We start from the raw sequence: 22,409 nt of genomic DNA on the forward strand, positions 1-22,409 counted from the left end.
CACTCTGTGATCATTACCAGTAGCTCCTTTCCAATCTGCTTATGGACAGTAGTAAATGGGTTGGACTGTACATATCCTTGTGCAGAGGTTCTTTGGTATCTAGGTCCATTTTGCTTGTATGTGAAGATTTCTGTTCCCAAGTGTTTGCATGCTGTGAGTTGTGCTAGATTCCATGCTGCTCATTTAGAACCTGACCTTGCAGCGCTGCCAGGGGCTGAGATCCCTGAACCTCTACTGTGGCTAATATGAACTGAGGTCATTCAGAACTTAACGTTACTGTATAACACACAGTTCACCATTTGCCAAATTTGCTTTATTTTCTCTTTTAAACTCTGAGGAGATTTATGTTTTTTTCTGATTATCATCTGGATCCTATTTTCTATTAACTTTTTAATAAAACAGCTTTACTTTAAATATACAAGTTTTAAAACAAGATAAAAATATTATTGTGTATTTCCAACATGCTGAATCTTTTATTATTATTATTCTTCAAAATAATGTTTAGTATTTTTACATTAATGAATTTTGCTTCCTTCAGATTCATTATATTGTACAGTCCTTTTTTCTCTTAATGACATCAAACTGGTTAGGCCTAAGTCCACAACATTTAAGTCACAATTTGTAAACATAAACCCTTCCGATATTTTCTATTATGTTAGCAGTTAGGTAGGAGATGTGTTTAGACCTAGTATTAAAGTAAAAGCAATATAAATCAGGTGTCTTTAAATATAATTCTACTGATCTGTCAATCAAGGTGGAATATTATTAAGGATGTGTAGTTTAATGGGATGCTCATTTGAGAAAAGAATCAGATATGCCTCTGCATGTGAAGAATCATGGCTGCAGTGGGCTGTTAATTATAAAATGTCAAAAAATAGTGCATGTACTCTCATTCAGAAGAACTAAATATTATAATAGAAACTTCAGCAACCTACCAAATAACAAAGGAAAAGCAAGTAATAGCCCCATGCAAGACAAGAGAGAAAATTATACATCATTAACAAATAAATATAAATGAGCAGTTCTCCAATACAGGCCTGAGCCAAAGCCCATAAGAGCCAGTGAAAAAAAATCCCATTTACTTCAGTGAACTTTGGATCAGGCCATAAATGATCTTTACATGGCATAGAAACCTTTTTAGTATTAGGGGATGATCTGGGTCATTGATATGGCATGGGAAGAACTTCTTATGAAAAACATTTAAAATACTCCTTCAGGGGAAGAAAAAACTTCTTCACTAGAGTGGCTGGTTGTTGAGAGAGAATTCTTTTTCGGATGATGTTCTTGGCCAGAAGATGCAAGTCCACATTTAAGTCTGAGAGAGAATATTTGCTTTAAAAAAAAATAATTAAAAATATCAGAAAGTTCCTTTCACAAAATGTTCTCCAAAATATCTCTGGTGCATGGGTTTAATCCTGGAAGATGCTATGCACTCTGGTCCTGGTCCAGCAAAGCCTTGATACTTTAAAAAAAAGCTTTAAGCTTGTCACCAGTTTTGGTGAGTCTATCACTGTGCTTAATGCTGAAAATGTGTATTTGTCTATGCTAGATAAGGGCCAAAGGGTGTTGGGTTATGAACTGCTCATTAGTTGGTGAAACTTTCGTTTTCTCCAGCCCTCACGGATGCAACCCATTCAGTTAGTGCCATCTATGTAATGGGGCTGCTGAATAAGCTGGTGGAACTAGGCTCCAGATTACCAAACAAGTAATGGATAACTTTATTTCACTTAATGACATGAAAACCACCCCCACTGGTTTGAAACATTTTCAAAGGCTGAAGATTGTTTTTTTAGCAGTAGCAACTCTTCACAGATGCTGTAATAGGTGGAAATATATCTAAGACCTCAATATGCCTGAAATGGCACCACTGTGCTGATGAGTCAATTAACCAAAAATTTGGCTCATGTGTCATTAATGAGTATTGAAAGAAAGCAGGTTCGTTATAGAGTTCAGAACTGTCTAAAAGAACTGTTTTTGATATGCAAGACCAGAGGTGGGGTTGTGGATATGCCCTAGCAGCATCATTGTGGAGTTCATGCCTTAAGTGATACAGTTCTCAGAAGACAATTTTGCTGAAAGACACTTGGGAAAGCCAGAAAATATGAGATGGTTTTAAGTCAGAATCTGTGAGAAATCTGTGTTCCTCCTAGGAGTACTTTCTGAAGTGCTAATATTAGCATTTGTGTGGGTTCTATAACTGATTTTCCAGTGTCTTATAGCTCAATAGATCAAACGGAGGTTTCATTGGTATTTTTATCATGAAATCTGTATCAATAAGTTTCCTACCTGACTGCAAACGTTAAGGTAAAAAAACAAACCCACAATAGTTTTTGGGTATTCAGTGCATCTCAGGGTCAACCCTAACATTGGCATATGTTCACAATCTGGAGGATAATGTATGTAGCTCTTAAAAAGTGAGAATGAGAGGCCAATACAAACAAGCTGAACTGGAGAACTGAGGGTTTACATGAAGAGAGGTAGAATTCTCCAATTCTTTTTTTTGCTGAAGTCCCATTCCCAAATTGCTGACTTGGGCTTTAGGAGTGGCTGCTGCTTAGGATATTGCCTAATTAAACCACTTAAGTGAATGGAACCTGTTTCATCTGTGTCTGAATGTCTTCCAAACTCACGGTACAAGTTTGGCTTGCTTGCAGATGTGGCAATGTGGGAACTATGGAAAGAGAGTGGAAGGATAATGCACAGTTATAGGTCACTGAAACTTTGGAAGGGTCAGAGGATGGACATGTTCAGAAACTCCTTGAGGCCTTCATTTTCTTTCAATCAATGATAATCTATTCCTTAAAATTCTGGAAAACAAACTGGTACATCACCTCTTAACAGATGGTATGTTACTCCATATGATCACAGCATTCTGGATAGTTTCTCCATGTTCCCTGTGCACAGTCACTGCCTCTGTCTTTTTTTAAAGAGAAAACTGTGTGAATGTTTTAGGGCTAAACATCTGTCAAGTATTAATCTGATTTTACATACTGGTTAGGATACATACCTAGTTAGCTTTCCATTTTTTATTGTATTAATTTTGGGTTAGACTGGGACAGCCTTTTGTTTGAGTAGAAAAGCAGAAAAGCTGGCCTAAACTTTGCAAACTTGAAATTTCAATAACATTTTAATTTTGAAAAAACAAAAAAATAGATCAGAACATTTTTGATAGTTTTTCCTGTTGTTTGATTAACTTTATAACTTTTTGTCTCCCTAAAGTTATAGAGCTGGTCAAGAGCTTTTGAATTAAAAAGGTGCAGATTTTTTTTTACAATTTCCTCCCTTTTCTGGCCAACTCTGGTGAGTATAGTACTTACACAGTAGTCCTATTCACTTTTGTGGGTAAGGATTGTGCTCTCTCTCCCTCTATATACATTCTAGAATGGCAACAAGCAGTTGTGTATTGGACAAAGAGAGACTAGTATTTCTAGAAAGAAATTAATTTTTATAAATTACAATGCAGAAAAGGGAACAGAACTGTTGACCTTCAAGTTACTCATAACTCATTAAAAGTATTGTGTGAGGCTACCTAGAAATTGCAAGAGGTTTAACATAGTTTGAGTTTTATTATTGGTGGTACTTTCCTTCCATATTCAGCTTTCACATCTCTCCAGCAAATACACCTATTGTACATGCCATTTTCACTCGCATCGTTTTTGGTTATTTGGCTACTTCTAAGAGGTGGCATTGTTTCTGGGTACCGTTTGTGTTCTGTGCTGACTGCTTCCTGATTTTTTTTCAAAGATGAGCAGCTACAGTTTCTAGTGTAGTCAGCAGGATCAGCTGGTGCTCATCCTTTCTGACCATCGGGTCCTCATATATCAGGCCTTGCCTCTTATAATCAAGAAGACTGTGATGAATATGTTGCTGTTCTTCAGCCAATAATACTGTAAGACTATAAATAATCCATCTCTCATCAGAAATTGGCAAGGCAGCCTGGATGGCTGATAGTGTTGCTCATATTGCATCCTACAGATCTCCTCAGTTTTGAAGGACTGTAGATGTGTGGATCAGTTATGGGTTGTAAAAGTTTGAGCTTCTTGAATGAGCTGTGCTGTAAACTCAGAACTGAAAAACATGTTGACTAACATCTGACTAACATCTTTCCTAGTGGTTTCTTGGCTCGTATGGGCAGCACAAGCAGAGAAACTTTCCGTTTTTTGTGGTACACACAAGTATTTCGATTGCATGCATGCCTTTCTTGGAACGTCCACTTCCAGGATTTAACAGAGATAAGTCTAATCTAGAATTGTGTATATAGCCTCTTGCAGACTTTTAGGCAGTTCAGATCTGGATTTAATAATCTTAAGCAGATGGATCTGAGTCAGAATCTGGGCTCTTAACCATTCTTCTCCTCTGTACCCTTGCTTCAAATTTACATTCAGAGCCCAATCCAAACGTCTTGGATTGTGCCTATTTCTGCTCCTTAATCAGATAGGATGGAATACATTTTGAATAGCATGAAGCACTCCTTTTCCTCCACAAGTTGCCTTTTTTCCTTTACAGGCACAGCTCAAGAAGTAAGTTGGGTTTTCCATAGGGCAGTGCGTTATCATTCTTGAAAAACAATATAAGTTGCAATATGAAGAGACCCACTGGCTAAACACAAAGGAGAAATATGATAATAATGATGAGCAATAATGATGACAATAATGAGCAACAGTTATGTGGGGAGGAAATGCATTTTCTGTGTACCTTAAAGAATCGAGATGCTGTATCTCTGTCTTCTTCTGTCAGCACCAGATTATCCACAAACATCCAAAAGAATGGCCTCTCACTGTTCTCTAGGGGTTTCCCATATTGTAGAATCCGGTAATATTGATAGAAGTACCATGCTGAGAGGAGAGGGGATGACAAGAGAGCATAGACTTGGCCCTCAACCTACAGTGTTTGGCATATGGACGCTGCAGCCCCAGAACAGAGGCTGAGAACCTCTGTGTGAGCGTAATAAAAAGCAGCACAGGAAGACTGAAAACTAGTGTGAATACCACACTCATGAGTACCACTTCTGCACTCAACTGTACAGTTTTTTTGTAACATTAGCTCTTTTATGGAAGTACTGTACAGCAGAGAGAGATTCCAGGGGCCAGATTTCATATCAGGTTCAAGGTCATTGATATGAATCTGCAACTGCTTCTACCAGGTCTGCATTTGGTACCAGTTTCCATGTGGGATACAGGCCAGTTTGAGTTGCAAATAATTAATGATCCTTTTGGTGACAAAGGATTCAGTTCAGCAAATGGCACATAATCTTTGTTCTGGGCAGCGTATGAAGACTTCCTCACCACTTAAGAGAAAGATGCTGTACCTCAGGGAAGTGTGGAGGCTGATACACCTGTTGTTATAGGGTGCCACATAATTTCTCCTCATGACACCATCCACCACAACTCTAGGATGCTTAAGCTGTTTCTGTTTCCCCTAGGAGCAGTCTTAGCAAGTACAGATATTCTGAAATGCAGCCCTGTTCAGAAAGGGCTGGACAGCCTTTACGTGGGGAAGCTACCGACTCCCACAGCTTTAACTGCACACCTGCCTTATGTAACAGGGAGACAGAATCCGGCTTCTACTGCTGAGATAGGGGAGTCCTTTAGGAAACACGTCTACATTACTAGATGAAGAGACACAGCTAGTGAACACAGTTCTTGAAATCTGTAACTACATATCACTGTGCAGAAAAACGTACAAATTGTGAGCATGCTAAAACAGGCGAAGTGCTAATCAGATATTATAGTAAATTCTCTCGAAGCATTACACAATAAAAGAGGAGGAAAATATAAGGTTGCGTGCCATAACAGAGTTGACAGCTTGTGGGCTGTGCCGTCACCTCTTTGTGCCATAACAGCACAAAGCATCTGAAATTCCTGACTGGTGTACACTTCCTTAAAACTCCTACGTCCAAGCCCTGTAACACAGAGTATATTTTAATATTTATATTAAAAAGTATAGTCAGATTGTACTGTGATTTTGTAGGCTGGCTGACACAGCAGACGCTAGTGTAATTTAGAGCTGTCCTCAGACATCTCTCAATTATAGTGATACCAAACTTGTCTTTCAATAAGTCTGGGAATTATAATCGCCGCTTTTCCTGCCCCATCTCCTCAATTGTGGCATAAGCAGTACAACTGATGATCTAACTCTATAGGATTAATGCTTTACATACCAATTTATAACCCATTGCATTTCTTACCGGGAGGATGATCATATGAATTTCCAACTGGAGGAGTAGAACCAAATATGAAATCAAAAGGACCCCATTCTTTTACCTGATGAAATTGTACAGATTTCAAAACTTTTTGTTTTTTAAAATGTTCATATTCTGATAATGCTTTACATTGAAATGGAAGTAGTACTTGCTTATGGACATTCACATACCAAGGTGATAGGCATAAGGTAAGACTCTAAATACAAGACAACCTAAAATGATCTGTAGCCCCCACACCACAGTAGTTTCTCACCTGGATAGTGCCATGCAAAAATAGTTTGAACATCACCAGGAATCCCTCCCAGTCACAGAATATTACATAGTCTTATAATCGCAAGGAGAGCTTATGTTTAACATTTACATTAGTATTGTACAGTCATTACTTTGCTCTCACAGAAGAACAACCAGACTCTTGGTATTGACTAGAACCGTCAGTTCAGACAACCATGTTCCAAGATGGTGCTTGATGTGTAACTTCTGTAGCTTCCCCAACGCTCTTGCTTAATAATAGTAGCTGCTCTACACACTTGGAAAAAATGACCAACTCTCACTTCTGACCTGACTTCGATGGTTTGAAATCTGATTATGGAAGGCTGCATTTTCCAGATGTTATCTCTATTGGTGCATGTGCAATTTGGTGCTCTAGTCACTTTTATGTGAAATTTTTCACATTACTGTTGTATATGCAACTCAATGAAAATCCAGAGGCAGGAGTTTGAAGAGAGTGTATCAGCTAACAAGGACTGTGTGCCGCCCTGAAAGTCATGGGGCAGTGAGGAAATTGCAAATACATGGGGTTAATGTAGTTAGCTCCACGAAAATGGGAAAGAAAATGTTATTCTATGTCTCTGCCCTTCTGTTGAAGTTGGTATAATACAGGAAAAGACTGGCCTGGGCAGAGTGCAAGGCTTTGCTATATAGTACCCTAGAACAAAATGTTATAAGAGCTAACAGTGTGGAGAAGCCAATGGCAGTGTTATGAATGGGCAGGGTTATGACATGCAAAATGCGGTGTGAGTTACGTTATTTGTTCATTACTGAAATTACATACACTTTGGCTATGTGGTTTCTGCATGCAAGTGAGGATTGCATGAGCGGAAGTGCTTCCAGACTGACTTGGATTTCTGTAAGATTTCACTCTGATATTCTGCTGATGCAAACGAAAATACTGATGTTAAGTGGAGTATCTCAGATCCCCGGAGCGGGGGAGGTTACGGTGACTTGACTAAATCCTTGCACTATGTTCTTGGTTGAGTCACATATTTAAATGAAAAGAGATTCTACATTTTTCATATTATATTAGGTCTGGCTTGATAACCATGAGGCCAGATTTCCATTCTCTGCCCACATGGATCAAGCCAGAAGATCTTCTAGTAGGACCCTCTCCAGGCAGTGGGCAATGGAATTATTTACTGTTTGAAGTGTATAGCCCACTGGACCTAATGGTAGGTGCTGTACAAATACATAAGAAGGCAGGATATCCACTCTCAAGAGTTTAAAATTTAAGAACTTGATTCAGTGCTTGTTGGAATCAATGTAAAAGCTCCCACTGATTCCAGTGGACATTTGATCAGACCTTCAGAAAGAAGGCTGTAATCCAAGAATTTCATGCTTTCACTTCTCAACTTGGATCCACATTGTAGTATCACTCAGCCATCACCCAGTTTAGATAGTTGAAGCACATAGCTGTGGCAGTGTCTAGAACCTGTTTCATATTCAATTCAGGAAGATTTTAGCCGCTGGATCCACATAGTTTGCAGACACAGTCTCCAAAACCCAGCTTCTTCCTGTTGTGCTATCAGTTCCCCTCTCTGTCATGATGATGAGGACAACTCTTGAACAGAAATCCAGCTGAGACTGCAAGGATCCCTTGCACAGACTTTCTTTATCCTTCCTGCTTTCTTCCCATGGAAAGATGAAGGTTCTGCTTCTGTTAATGTTTCCCAAGCCTCTGTAAGGGGTATGAGTGGGGCAGCATCCCTCAAAACATAACACAGCAATCAATAATCGGGGTAGTGCATTGTTAACTCAAGGGGTTTTCTGCATTGTACTTACATTCATCCTTAGAATATTGGTGACATCATGTAAATATTTCAACCTGCCGTTCCCCAGGCTGCTATCCAAAAATCCAATACTTTTCATCTCTAAAGAGTGGAGATTAGAAATAGATTGTTTAGTAGTGGCATTAGGAGCACGGTCTTCATTCTACAAGGAGTTATAGTACATGTCTAACTTTAAGTCTGAGATTAGTAGGATTATTTCTGTGCTTCAAGTTAAGCCTATAGTTGATTACCTTGCTTGATCAGGGTCTTATGGAACATTGTGGAAATTAAAATTTAAGCAGATAGCTCTTATGGGATAGAGCTGGGTATTTACATTTGCAGACATTGCATAGGTGAGTAGAATTTGTTGAAGTGTGTGCGTTGAAGCAAAGAACATGCCAAAAGCTGAATTGTAAATATCAGAACAAACTATCTAAACATTATGCAGTGTTCTAGAAATGGCTACATCTGGATGAACTATGAATGGAAGAATTTTGAACAAACCTATGCAGAGTGTAGCCATTGGTTCTAATGATGATACCACTTTTTAAATGAAAGAAACTTTAATTTAAAGGTTTTGAAATGGACCAGATTTTATGTTTTTTCCCACAATGTTTTGTTATTTTTTATATCTAAATGTAATAGAAAACACCAATACATTATTTTGATGGCTGTTTTGATAATGTTTCAAGGAAAAATGTAAAGGAGAAAATATAATTAACATTATTAAAAATGTATATGCAAAAGATGTTGAAAAGGTCTTTCCTAAGCAGTTCATTCTTTTTTAAAGTCACTTTTTGTAAAAAATATTCAACACAAATTTTTGAAAATTTCTAAAGCTAGACATAAATCTTTAATGTGTAGGAGGGTGTGTGTGTGTGTGTGTGTGTGTGTGCGCGCACACATCATATTGAATGATAAGGAGTAAAATTAATTGTTGATGTCATATATACACTTACCTGGTGTAATATTATCAAAAAGGGAGAGAATGCTGATTGGTTTTCGGTCCCATGCAGGTACAGGCCGATAAATTTTGAAGTGGTTCTATTATATATATAAAATAAAAATCCTTGTTTGCACAAGCTATTCAGTTATGTGAACAGTCAAAACTGTGCACTAATAATTAAGGATAAGAAGCACATGGTTATGTTTATCTGACAGTCAGTTTATGATGTAAATGCATCATCACACTAATAGCATCACAGGCATGAAGTGTAATTTTGCATGAAGAAAAGTGACAATTTCATATGTTGTTCTTGACTGAATGTACTCATTTTTACACATGAAATGTACGTGTGTGCATAATCTGTCATTTTTAAATGGATCCAACTGGGTCCTCCTTTCACTGGACATTCATGGTCCCCAAACTTCAGGCGGTTACATAAAACAACTATAGTTCTTCAGATCCTGGGAGAATACTGATTTGAAAGTACACTGCAAATACATACCTAGATAGAGGTGGATTCAAGAATCCAAGTGGTGTCCTTTTGATTCCTGTTTCACCCAAAGTTGAAAATCAACTGCTTGGCACAGACAGCAGTATTTCTGTTTAGGCAGCAGTGAGGGAGTCAACTGACTTCATGGCTCACTGTAATCTCCCTGATTTCTTCTAAACTCTTCATTTCATAGATATTACTGACCCTCTTTCCTTTTTAATGGCATTGATGTTCAGCTAACCAAGCTAGCCTTTCTTCTGCAATTTTGCTGTCTGTTAGCTGCTCCTGGTAATTCAGCTTATATTTCACAGCCTTGCAAACTATTTTTAACTCTAGGAAACCTTAACTCATGTCGGAAAATAACTTTCAGTGAAGCATTCCATGCACTGTCAAGATACTCAAGAAGACTACATTTTGTTTTATGAATCTGAAAAAAAGAGATGTCCATTTAATTATAATGACTGCAGGGCCAATTAAACATCTTTTGATTGTTTTTGCCTAGTTTGATGTGTTTTTTATACATAATACACGATATAGCAAATTGATGCTCATTCCTATACATTTATATTGGTGTTTGCTCCAATCATAAACTGAATAATACATCCCTAGGCCACTAGCTTATTAGTAAAGCTTCTAGTTTCTTCTTAACTTGATAACCATATGCACTGTGTTATATGTAACAATGCACCAAACCATCTGCACCCCCTTTACAAAATTCTAGATCTAGCCATGTATCTAGATATCACTTTCCAGGATACTGTAAATATTCTTTTATGCACGTGTTCCATTTTATTTTTTAATCTCAACTTCCTTTTCTCCAATTTCAATATTTACAATTTAAAGCAGGATAGGCACTTCCCTCTGCTGTGATAAAGTGGTGCATGGCAGGCAAATGGGAAGCATCCAATTTTGATTACTAGTTTTAATTGGTACCAATTTCTTCTCAAACCCTAAACTGCTACATCATATAGAAAGTATAAACATGGCCTAAGATTACCATGGTGTACGAGTGCTGCAGAATATGATCTTTGAGTCTGAGACATCTGATTTAGAAGGAAAGGCTGAAAGACCTGTGATTATTCGGTCTGGGGAAGAGAAGAGCAAGGGGTGATCTGATAACAGTGTTCAAACACCTGCAGGTTGGTTATAAACAGGATGGTAGTAGTCTTCTCTGTGGCCACAGAGGATGGTGATCTTAAATTGTAGTGAAGGAAATTTAGTTTGGATATTCATAGAACTTTCTCACAGTGAAGGTTTAAATATTTGGACAGGCTATCCAGAAAGGTTGTGGAATCTCCAACCTTAGAAGTTTTTAATAGCAGATTAGATAAACACATGTTTAGGATGTTTTAGGAATAATCCTGTGCTGAGCAGGACATTGGACTAGATGACCTCCTGAGGTCCTTTCCAGCCCTACTTTTCTATGATTTCATGAGTATACAATGCAGCACTTACAGCCCAGGCTGACTGGCACTTTATTAAAGCTTTCAGGAGGCAAGTTTCAGAATCCCTCAGTGTACTTCAGGCATAGAAACATAACACAGGCAATGTGGAGGGCTGAGGAAAGTAGATATTTGACTCTGTGATTTCTGCCAATTTGATCCAAAAATTTGACCCCTGCTTTTTAATGCTCTAGAGGAAATCAGCCTAGAGAAAAAAGACTTCTACTGATTTCAGTACTCTTTGGATCAGGTTCTCAGCGAACATTTTAACACTGTATGATCAAGGGTAAGAATAATTGATAATAAGGATGAAATCCCACTACGTTAATTGCCAATGCCAATATGAGTAACTACATATTGTTTCTTAAAAAAACACTTCACACAACTCAAAGTTAATTTGGATTCAGCAGCAGAAAAAAACATCAATGCAGTTCTGCTCAGGAATACGGCCAGTAATATGGCCCCTCAAAATTTCTTTTTCTGCATGACAAAGCTTCACATTCTCCCTAACCGTAGAGCTGATAGACCTCTGCTTCCATCTGCTGGACACAAAACGCATCCAAAGTGATGGTATCTTTAAGGAGGTAAGTACTTTATGGCTCCATCTGGCTAGAAGAAAACTGTAGCCCAGGCACAGAAAAATGTGGGATATATGTAAAAACCCTAGAGCTGTTTCTATTGGTAAGAGCCTGGTTCACCTACTGCATTTTAAATGTTTATGTACAAAGGAAACAAGGCAAGCCATTACAGGTGAACCTAGTTCTGAATTCTATGTTGCAAATGAAATTGTTTCTATAATGGTTCTACAATCAATGAAACCCATCATTCTTTTGGCCTATTGTGTTGTGTGTGCTGGCCACTTGGGGTCAGATCATACTCACTTATTAGAAGCCTAATGGACTCCATATCTCTTGAGTTTCTGAAAACGAATGCATCTATTTTTGCAACGTGCTGGGCATGTCTACATGAGATGCTACTGTGCAGTAGCAATGAGCTACTGTGCAGTAGCTTTGGGGGGCACTAACTGTGACATGATGCTACTGTGCAGTAACATTGGTTACTGCATACTTTAGTACTTGGTTATGCAAATACTGAATGACTGTGCAGTAACAACTGTGCAGTCTGCTACTTGTGTGGATGCGGCTGCTGTTATCTTAGTCTTAAGACTAAATTACACAGAAAGCAGTAGAGAGGAGGAGGAAGCACCTTTTGTTTTAACCGCTTTTCAGAGACTGCAGCAAGGTAGAATAGGATCACCTAAGTTCATTTAGGTGCCTATCAAGTGGGATAGGATTAAGCCCTAAAGGATCAGTGTGCTTACTGGATAATCAGGAGTATATTTCTCTCCCCCCACCAACTTTTAAACCTTTTGGTGGAAAAAAATGTTTAAATGATTCAAAGGTCAGGACTGCCAAGTTTTGAGTTATTTTAGCAAAAAAAAAAAAAAAAAAAAAGGATTGAGGCATCTGTACAATTAGAAAGACATATAGAAAGAAAAATAAGATGGCAGTTGCATCTGTGCCAGTATTGATATCCCATTTCTTTAATTTCATATTTCAATTTAGATTCTTCTTACAGACTCCTGATCGTAGAAGCATTTCAGTTTTGTACGCCATCTTTGTTTCTTCTGCAGTAAACCATGAGAGCTCAAAGGCAAGCACATAAAACACAGCCAGGTATTCATAGCTTTCACTTTCTCTGCAGTGCCAGGGCTGACAAGGACATCCAAGCATTTGAAGCAATAACCCCTAAGGAAATAATAATAATAATAATAATAATAATAATAATAATAATAATAATAATGATGTCATTCCTTTATTCATAAAATTATCTTTCCACATACCCTAACACAGCCAATGGCTCATGTTGACTGCTTTGCTTCTTTTCTGTTTGTGAAAGTTGTACCCCAAATAATTATCCCTTGGAAATCCTTTACTGAGTATGCTGAGATACTATCTGCTGTCAATAAAGCATCTAACCATCTGTGAGCAATCCCCTCTGCAACCCTGTCCACATCTTTAAATCAACCAACATCAAGAAAGAGTCAAAGAAACAACTCTAGGTTTCATGCAAAACTCACTGTGTGGCGGGACTCAAAATGCTAGGAATTTGGTTTCTCAATGAAATATCCATCCATGCTAGATATGTCTGGTAAATGTACTCACATATTATTTTAATACCAAATCTAAGGAGCAAATCAACCTCCCTTTTAAGTTAAGGACATCCCTGAACATTACAGTAACCTCAAAGAGTGGCAGCTGCCAACTAGTAAGAAGGGCAAATATTTGGCTTTCTCTCCTGCTGGTTGTGTGGAGGGAACTGACCTGTTTTTCTTTTCACTGGATTATTGTTTCTAGAAATACATCTTCCATAGCAGGTCATGCCAAAGAGTGGCCTTAACATTGGGGGCTGAGCACTTCAGCAAAATGTTGTAGGTTGCAATCACGGCATATACTGGAGGCAAGGGAGTTTTGTCATTGACTTCAGTGTGGTCAGGAGTTTACCTATGGCTCCTCTACGTATAGTTGGTGAATTTGTAACATCCCCTTCCTCCCATTGTTGTCTGCTCATCATTTAGCCACGTCTAGAGAATTTATTCTCTTGACTAATTTAAATGTAATACATTGGTACAAATATAGATTTCATAGATATTAGGGCTGGAAGGGGCCTCATAAGATCATAGGGTCCAGGCCCCTGCCCAAGGGGCAGGAAGTCAGCTAGGGTCAAAGGATCCGAGGAAGATAAGCGTCCAAATGTTTTTTGACAGCATCCAGAGTAGGTCCTTGCACCACCTCTGGTGGGAGTCTGTTCCAGGCCTTGGGGCTCAGACAGTAAAGAAATTTTTCCTTATGTCCAGCTTAAGATGGTCTTGCAGAAGTTTGTGACCATTGCACCTTGTCATCCCCTGGGGAACTCTGGTGAAAAGCCGTTCCCCCAGATCCTGATGCACACCCCTTATGTACTTATAAGCTGCCACCAAGTCGCCTCTGATCCTGCGCTTCTCCAGGCTAAAGAGTCCTATAGCGCTCAGCCTCTCTTCACTACACTTGTTCCGTTGCCCTCTGATCATGTGCATAGGTCTCTTCTGGACTGTTTCAAGCTTCTCCATGTCCTTCCTAAATTGTGGACCCCAGAATTGGATGCAGTACTCCAGCTGTGGTCTCACCAAGGCCAAGTATAGTGGGAGGATGACATCCTGGGTCTTGCTCGAGATGCATTGGTAGATGCAAGCCAGAGTTTTGTTCACTTTGCCAGCTGTGGTATTGCACTGGTGACTCATATTCATCTTGTGGTCAGTCATGACCCCCAAGTCTCTTGCGGTCATGGTGCTAGCGAGTGTTGCATTGCTGAGCCTGTAAGCGTGATGCGGGTTTTTATTCCTGAGGTGGAGCGCCTTGCATTTCTCCATATATACTATTCTTTAGTGATCCAAATGTTTCCTTCACATTTTTGTTGACAGGTTTTTCTTTCTTTATTGAGCTATACAGCTAAGTGTTTGTAAGTGAAGGGTTTGCAAGTAAACCTTACCATGCCGCTGGAATTATTTGTTGTCTAACAGTGAGTTTTAAATGCACATAAGCAATAGAAATCCTGGCCTCTTGCATAATTTCAGGACCATTATGGCTACAGCATCACTTTTACACAACCATATGAGCATAGGGCATTTTAGAACCTGCATGCCTTCAACAATGTGATTATGAACGTAGAACTTATTTCACAGATTTCATAGACACCAGGGCTGGAAGGGACCTCGGGAGATCATCGAGTCCAGCCCCCTGCCCAAAGGGCAGGAAGTCAGCTGGGGTCATAGGAGCCCAGCAAGATAAGCATCCAATTTACTCTTGAAGGTGTTCAATGTAGGTGCTTGAACCACCTCTGCTGGCAGACTGTTCCAGACCTTGGGGGCTCGGACAGTAAAGAAATTCTTCCTTATGTCCAGCCTGAAACGGTCTTGCAGGAGTTTGTGACCGTTCGACCTCGTCATCCCTTGGGGTGCTCTGGTGAACAGACGTTCCCCCAGATCCTGGTGGTCACCCCTGATAAACTTATAGGTGGCCATCAGATCACCCCTGAGCCTACGCTTTTCCAGGCTAAAGAGTCCCATGTCTCTCAGCCTATCATCGTAAGATCTGTTTTCCTGACCTCTGATCATGCGTGTGGCTCTCCTCTTATTAGTGGGTCCAGATTTAAATCCTTACACCCTACATACCTCAAAAGTGCCCCTTTAGGCTTTGTTAAAGTTTGGAACTGAATTTGAATGTTCTCAAACTATTTACCTGTTACAAGTTGGTTCATCACACATGAGCAGGATCTTTCCTGAGCAGCAGATGGTACAGTAAGACTGCAAGCCATCATCATCATACAGGAAGAATGTTTCCAGAAAGTTCTCCTTAAAAAAGATCAAAATATAGTTGTAACCCTATATTTATTTTATAAAATATAATGGTGTTTACTTCATTGATATACTGTATTCTGTCTTTTTTTAGGTAGCCCTATTTGTATGCAGGGAGCTTTGCAAACAGATGACAAGATATGCTTCCATCCCCTAGAACAGCATTTCCCAACCTGTGGGTTGTGACCCAAAAGTGGGTTGCAAGAAGATTTCAGAGGGTTGTGAGTCATGTGTTGAGAAATGCCAATCCCAAGAAAGCATGGAAACTGTGCAAGGGCATAGTGGTGGGGGAATGGGGTGGAGGAGAGCTGCAAGGCCAGGCTGGATGCTCGCAGGCATGGAGCGGCCAGGAGATACTGCTCAGGGGGTGGAATGGGCTGTGATCAGGCTGGCTGGCCCAGCCCAGGGCAGGGGCTGTGACAGACCTCCCTTCCTCCCTCCAGCTTGCTCTGCTGCCGCCCGCATAAGCTGGAGCCACTGCAGCCACTGCACTCTTGCCTGAGCAGGATGGGGCAGCTGGGGGCTCTCCAGCAGCAATGGGTGGGCAGGGAGCTATGGGTTGGGAGTGAGGGGCGCTGGCAGGGCTAGAGGGGAGGGGCAGGGGCTGCAGTTCAGGAATGAGGAGCACCAGCAAGGCTGGGAGGACAGGGGGCTGCAGGTCAGGAGTGAGGGGCACCAGCAGGACTAGGGAGGCAGGGGCTGTGGGATGGGAGTGAGGGACACCAGCATGGTCGGGGAGTGAGGGGAGAAGGGCAGGGACGGGGTTGGAGGTGATGGTGGGGACATGCCATGAACCTTTGGAAATGGGTCCCAATAGGAAAAAGATTGAGTACCACTGCTCTAGAAGCTGAATGTGAAACGAAATGTCTACTGGATACTGACAAAGAATGGTGAAGAATATGGAGTAACATAAAAGAAATATGAGCAACTACATGAGCTGGGTCATGTGTCTCATTAGTTCCAATTTGTAAAATGTATTACTTATTTGTATTTGTGTATAGTTAAATTGTGATGTTAGCTGAACTAAAGGGTGTGAGGTGAGACATAGAGGTGAGTGTTGATAGCTGGTAATTCACTCATAGATGGTAAGGACAAAATGGGTCTCTATGACTACCTCTTCTGATCTGCTGAATAACACAGGATTTAGAGCCTCATACAGTATTTTCTAATCAAGGCCATAGGCTTTTGTCTGAAATATAGAATGCATTTCTAAAAGATATGCAGGTTTCATGTAAATACTTAAAATGATATTGAATCCATACCTACATGCCATGGTAAGTTGTTCCAATGGGTTAATTATCTTCAGCATTAAAAAGGTGCAGCTTATTTCTAATTTCAGTTGGTCTGGTTTCAGCTTCTAAATACTGGTTCTTATTAAGCATTTTAATGCCAAATTAAAGATCTGTACACTGTCAGATCTTGTAAGAATCTTGTAAGATCTTGTACTGTTCCTCTTGTAAGAATCCGGAGACCGGGATCAGGTCACCTCTAAGCTTTCTCTTGCTTTCCTCTTGGAAACTATCTAGACTAGGCTTCTTAAATTTGTCACTGTTAGGCAGAAGTCTGATGAAAAGAGTATGGCTGCTGTACTGAGCTGCAGCAACTACTTACTGTACATGGAGAACAAATCCCTCCATGAAATAAGGGATGCTGGGTATGAACCTTAAAACTGCCACAGCAGATGCAGATTTCTGTGAAAGAAAAATAATTTAATGCAGAATATCTAGTCTTTTAATTTGTTTTTCTGTCTTACCTATTCCTCCCTGTGCCATTAATATGTACAGTTTTACACATGAATACCGCATGCTCCAGAAGGCTGCGGGGGCATGGTGAACTCCCTCAGGCAGCAGTGGTGGTCAGTGGTGGGAGTGTGGTGGCAGCGAATGGTGAGCTCCCACAGGCAGCCACGGCGGTGCTGGCAGTGGGCACCAACCGGCAGTCAGCGACCACCCACAGATGCCACTAGCAGCATTGGTGGTGGCCAGCGGTGATCAGGGACTGCCCGCAGAAGCCGCCAGCAGTGTTGGTGGTGCAGCGTGGTGGGGTGGCAAGTGGCAACTGCCTGCAGGCACTGCCAGCAGTGTTGGCGGCGCTTTTTGCAGGGGGTGCACCACCAAGCTCAGGGGGTGCACTTACATCTGAGTGCACCCGCTATGCATCGCCAATGGTTCTACATACATAGATTTGATACTTAGGGTGTCTATATATGTGCACTGTGGCTGCTGTGGCGCACTGTAATTACAGCACATTGGAGCAGCTGCTGGAGTGTGGTAATTACAGTGCTCCAGCAGATTCCAGCATCATGTGTATTGGTGTCACTGCATTGAAAAATGGCAGCTTGTTTAAAGAGCTTTACTGAAACCACCCTTGCTGCCATTTTTCAGCATGGGGATGCTGATACATGTGATGCTCTGGGCGTTTTAATTACAGCAGCTTTTGGAGCCACTTTAAGTAAAGTGCCTCCCCACCTCTCAGAGCACATGTATAAATGCCCTTAAAGAACAGAAGCTTCCAGATTAGTATCTCTCATCAATACTGCTCAACATATCTATGATAAATGAAAAGCAGGAACAAGAATATACCTCAGTGCTTTAGAAACTATATATTTAAAAATATAGTTCTAGTTTGTACATCTGAAGGAATATAGAGAAAGGGTCAACATTACTAAAAAAGTCAAAGAAGTATTGTATTGATAAGATAAATAATGTTAAAAATGTTCAATTCTTTACTTTTGAGAGTTTTATTTTAATGTCACTTGTCTCAGCTTCCCAAAATTCACAGGATTTGGTCTTCAAGGGCTAGATGTTCAACAAGGATCCCCAACAAACAAAAATATGTAAGAGTCTTTTAGCCAATCATGTTTCTCTTGGCTTCAGATTTATTCACCATCACACAACACATGTTCTGAGGACTGCTACAGTCTATTCCCAAATGATCCTGGAAGGACTTCTGCTAGCCATGACAAGCCAGCTCTGTCTCCATGTCCATTCAGATTTCTTTTTCCTTTCTGAAATGGCATCAGTAATGCCAATTGATGTGTTGTGTGCCCCTATTCATTAAAAATGATCTAAGACCAGAGGCCAGAGGACAATAAAGAACTGTTGGATATTAATATCTTTCAGGCATTACCAACCTAGAAGAGATTTAAACTAGTGAATTGAAGTGAAAGTGACCGTGATTAGTAATTTATGACAAACAATTATTCTAAATGTATGTTTTATGTTTGATTACTCATTATTTTTGCTTGATTATTGCTTTAAGTTGGATGCTTAGTTTTTTTCATGTTGGCAAATATATACTGTAATATTTGGAAATTTAGATGCCATGCTAAATACACCTAGTGTTTTACATCAGATAGTTGCATTACTCACCTTCAATACTTCTCTGGTTTCTGATAACTTCATGCACAATATGGTCTAGGGAAAAAGAACAAGATTCTAGTGAAATTGTTGATTTTCTTAAAAATGAGAAAGAAACGCCTTTTAAGAGCTGGCACAGCTTATCTTTCTCCTATGCAAAAACGAGGTTAAGACAAATGTAGGAGCTAATCCTGCACAAACTCTTCCACATGGAAAATTCCAGCAGAGGGCCTGTGTGTTCTGCATGCAGCAGGCTTTAAGGGTAGGTCTTTTGGTCCTGTGCTTCATTTTTTTGGTTGATAAATAATGTCACTGACTCATGCACACAAGTATAAAATAATAATAAGAAACCTTCAGTGCATATTAGTGTCTCATGGCTCCAGTTTTTAAAATGCAGACATGATGCTGACGCTGCAGGTCAGAGCATTGCAACAGTAGATAGGCTATCTATAGTAGAATTGTTAACATTTTTTGAATTTCTTTTGAAAACACAGATACCTCTGTTAGGGCTTGTTATCTCTTCAACAGAGCCAAGCGATATCACATCAGAAGTGCTGTCTTTCTCAAGTGATACAGCTGCAAGACAAATCAGGCACCTGTTAAGTTTGCTGGACAGTGACTCCACTACTAATAATGTTGCTTCTTTCTAAGGGAACTAGACCTATGCACAAGTAGCCATGTGCTACTGATTTTCCCATCCCTTTAGATCATGGTACCACGATCCCCTGCATTCCTCAAACACCTGGCAGATGCAAGATTAGCTGAAAGGGATTTAGTCTGTTATTCCAATGTGTAAAATGGCACAGGGTATCCTGGGGGCTAGTGTGTATTTTAAAGCAGTGGATTTGTACAGGGACCCATTTGTAAACATCAATGGCCACTCCCAACCTAGCATCCCTCACTCCTGACCTGCGGCCCCCCAGGCCAGGGGTGGGTGTGTGGGGTGAGGAGAGGGTGTGGGGCACAGCGGGAACTTCGCCAGCCTGCAAGGGAAAAGGTTTCCTCCTCTAGAGGAGAATCCATTTGTAAACGTTGTCGGTCCATGTTAAACGTTTGTTTGCGACCCTTTCATATGTTCTTGCAACCCGTGAAAGGGCTGCAGCTCCCCCACTGCCTGCGTCCCTTCACTAATGAGGAATTAACCTTTGAGACCGCCTTTCCTTTCCTGGCTCCCCGCTCAGATCCCAGCCTTGCCTCCGGCCTCGCAGCAGGCGGAGCGGGAGGAGCGCGGGCCCTCGCCCTGTGCGGGCAGCTCCTGCTGAGGACACTGACCCCCCCCCACCTCCCGCCCGTTTCCAGCCCTTCCCTTAGCTCACCCATGTCAGACAGGCTGGCCTGCCCCTCCTCCAGGTCCTCAGTGCTGTCCGTGTCTGACAGGACCACGGCCTGGGCCATGCCGGCAGGCACACAGCCCTCGGGCGGCGCGGGGCGGCGCAGCACGTGGGTCAGGCCGCGCTGGCCGGGGCGCTGCCCTGCGCGGGGGTCCTGAGCCCTCCAGGGCGGTACAGGGAGAGGGAAGGGCAGGGGCTGTACCGGGGAGAGCCAATGCCTGCCTGCTGCAGACCCCTCACTGTGCAGGCATCACTGCGGGGCTTGCTTTCACTCGCACCTACTCCAGTTCAGCTGCTTCCGGAGGACCAGAGCGCCTTCCTTCTTCGCCCCATCACCCTCAGGATTGTAGAAGCTATGCAGAACCCTTGGTTCAGAGATGGTGCCTTTTAGTAGGCCAACTAAGACATCACAAAATTTTTCCCTCCCCTGTAAGCTTTGTGGAGCACACGCCCTTCCTCAGGCTCAGGGAAAATTAAAGATGGTAAAAAGTTCCTATAGGTCTAAAATAAACTTCATTTCTGCACAGAGGGGGCTGAAGGGGGAAGTCTGTCCCCCTGGGTCCATAGGAGTGTCTTTGGGAGCTGCTCTTTGATGTGCAGAGAAGGCAGGACTGCTTCCCTGGTGGGGTCAGATGCCAGACAGGCAGGGAGGAATAAAAGGCATCAAGAGTGCTAGAGATTTGCATTTCTTTACCTCTCAGACCCACACGGCTTTCAAACACATCCCTTTACACAATGGTGTTATTTGGAAAAGATTTGTCATAACTCACAGCTTTCACTTCTGGACTTGAAGAGTTTAACCAAAGTTATATCCTTTAGTTTAGCTAACATCACAGTTTATACACATTTTTTTAATTTCGTTTGAAAACACTGGTACCTCTGTTAGGGCTTGTTATCTCTTCAACAGAGCCAAGCCATAGCACATCGGAAGTGCTGTCTTCCTCAAGTGATACAGCTGCAAGACAAATCAGGCACCTGTTAAGTTTGCTGACAGTAATTGAAAATGAAAAAGGATGCCCCCTCCCTCCCAGAGATTTTTTTTGAATGAATTGTCCAATCTTTTATTCCAGATCCTATATCTAGCTCTTGCCTGTATACAGACAACACTAAATAAGACTAGCAGTGCTATGGGCATGCACAGAGCAAGCTTGGAGGAAAGCAATACAGAATAAAAAAGCAGAAATAAGTCTTTTTTCAGCTGATCATGAATCACAGCTCAACTGAGAAGATTTTTGTTTAAACTCTTCTAGGGGGATTAATATTTTAAACAAAGCCTTTGCTGAGATGAGATAGTTCAAGCCAGAGGTTGGACTAGATGACCTCCCAAGGTCCCTTTCAACCCTCATTTTCTATGATTCTATGATTCAATGTAAAGGGGTGTTTGGAAAGTCTGATCAAAGTGCCTAGGGCACAAGGAAACTTTTGCATTAATGTTACAAACCTCTAACTCATGCATATTTTAATATAAATTTTGCCTTATTAGAACCCAGATAAGTATGTCAGGCTATGGTCCAAAAAATATAATTTGATGCCTGAATACAACAATTAGTTACGAGTCCAATCAAAAAGCCTGGCGTTGGGTGACACTCCCATTAACTTACTACATTACCACTAACTAAATTACTATGAAGCCTAGACAATGCAAAAGAAATACAGCAAAATAATTAGCTTCAACCGATACTGATTTAATTTTGTTGCATTACTAAATATCCTCCTGCTCAGTACAGCAGCTAAAACCAGTTTTAATTCAAGCTGGTTCTATTTTCTATGTCTCCGTCTTTGAAATTTGCTCTGTAGTAACCTTAGTTATTCATCTCTGCAAACTTGTATCATTGTATGTTTATAGAGCTTTTGAATAGATTTGCTGTGATCTTGCAGATGTGATCGTCTGCCTTGGCTGCAGTAGTTTGTTACAAAGTTCTGCCTCAGAAGCCTTGATGAGTAACAAAATGCAAAAAATACCTAGGTGCACGTGACACCTGGTTGCATGTCACATCTCATGAGTTCTTCTCCAAAGGCTATTTTTTTTTAATTTTTCATCTGGATTTTCATTAATACCTAGACTAATCCCAACATGGCAACGCTATAGTTAGGTTTGCTTAATGCACTGCGATTCTTGAGTGAAATGTATTCTGTGGACACACCTACATGTACAATTAATGTGCCTGAATTTTCTGGGCAGAAAATACAGGTGCATTCAACTG

The 22,409-nt window shown here is 40.8% G+C and overlaps 1 protein-coding gene across 1 annotated transcript; it reads right to left on the reverse strand.

The window, feature by feature from the left end:
* Positions 1 to 2,827: 2,827 nt before the first annotated feature.
* Positions 2,828 to 20,482, reverse strand: DNMT3L (DNA methyltransferase 3 like). The gene is made up of 12 exons (XM_090044475.1): positions 20,191 to 20,482; positions 19,373 to 19,450; positions 18,887 to 18,931; positions 17,127 to 17,206; positions 15,400 to 15,512; positions 12,699 to 12,870; positions 11,073 to 11,075; positions 9,204 to 9,288; positions 8,258 to 8,346; positions 6,188 to 6,263; positions 4,696 to 4,835; positions 2,828 to 2,917 (listed from the first exon to the last, which is right to left on the reverse strand). Exons 1-12 carry the CDS (start codon positions 20,267 to 20,269, stop codon positions 2,828 to 2,830), a joined length of 1,050 nt encoding a protein of 349 aa, XP_089900601.1. The 5' UTR covers positions 20,270 to 20,482.
* Positions 20,483 to 22,409: the final 1,927 nt, after the last annotated feature.

The sequence above is a fragment of the Crocodylus siamensis genome, chromosome 1 (assembly GCF_052110815.1).
Source record: "Crocodylus siamensis isolate JL-2025a chromosome 1, ASM5211081v1, whole genome shotgun sequence".
Lineage (NCBI taxonomy): Eukaryota > Metazoa > Chordata > Crocodylia > Crocodylidae > Crocodylus > Crocodylus siamensis.

Coding starts and splice junctions, on each gene's coding strand:
- DNMT3L (XM_090044475.1), bottom strand. CDS start 20,269: ATGGCCCAGGCCGTGGTCCTGTCAGACACGGACAGCACTGAGGACCTG. Junction 15,513..17,126: donor GGATTTGTTCTCCATGTACA/GTAAGTAGTTGC, acceptor ATCTTTTTTAAG/GAGAACTTTCTGGAAACATT. Junction 6,264..8,257: donor CCAATATTCTAAGGATGAAT/GTAAGTACAATG, acceptor CAATTTCATCAG/GTAAAAGAATGGGGTCCTTT.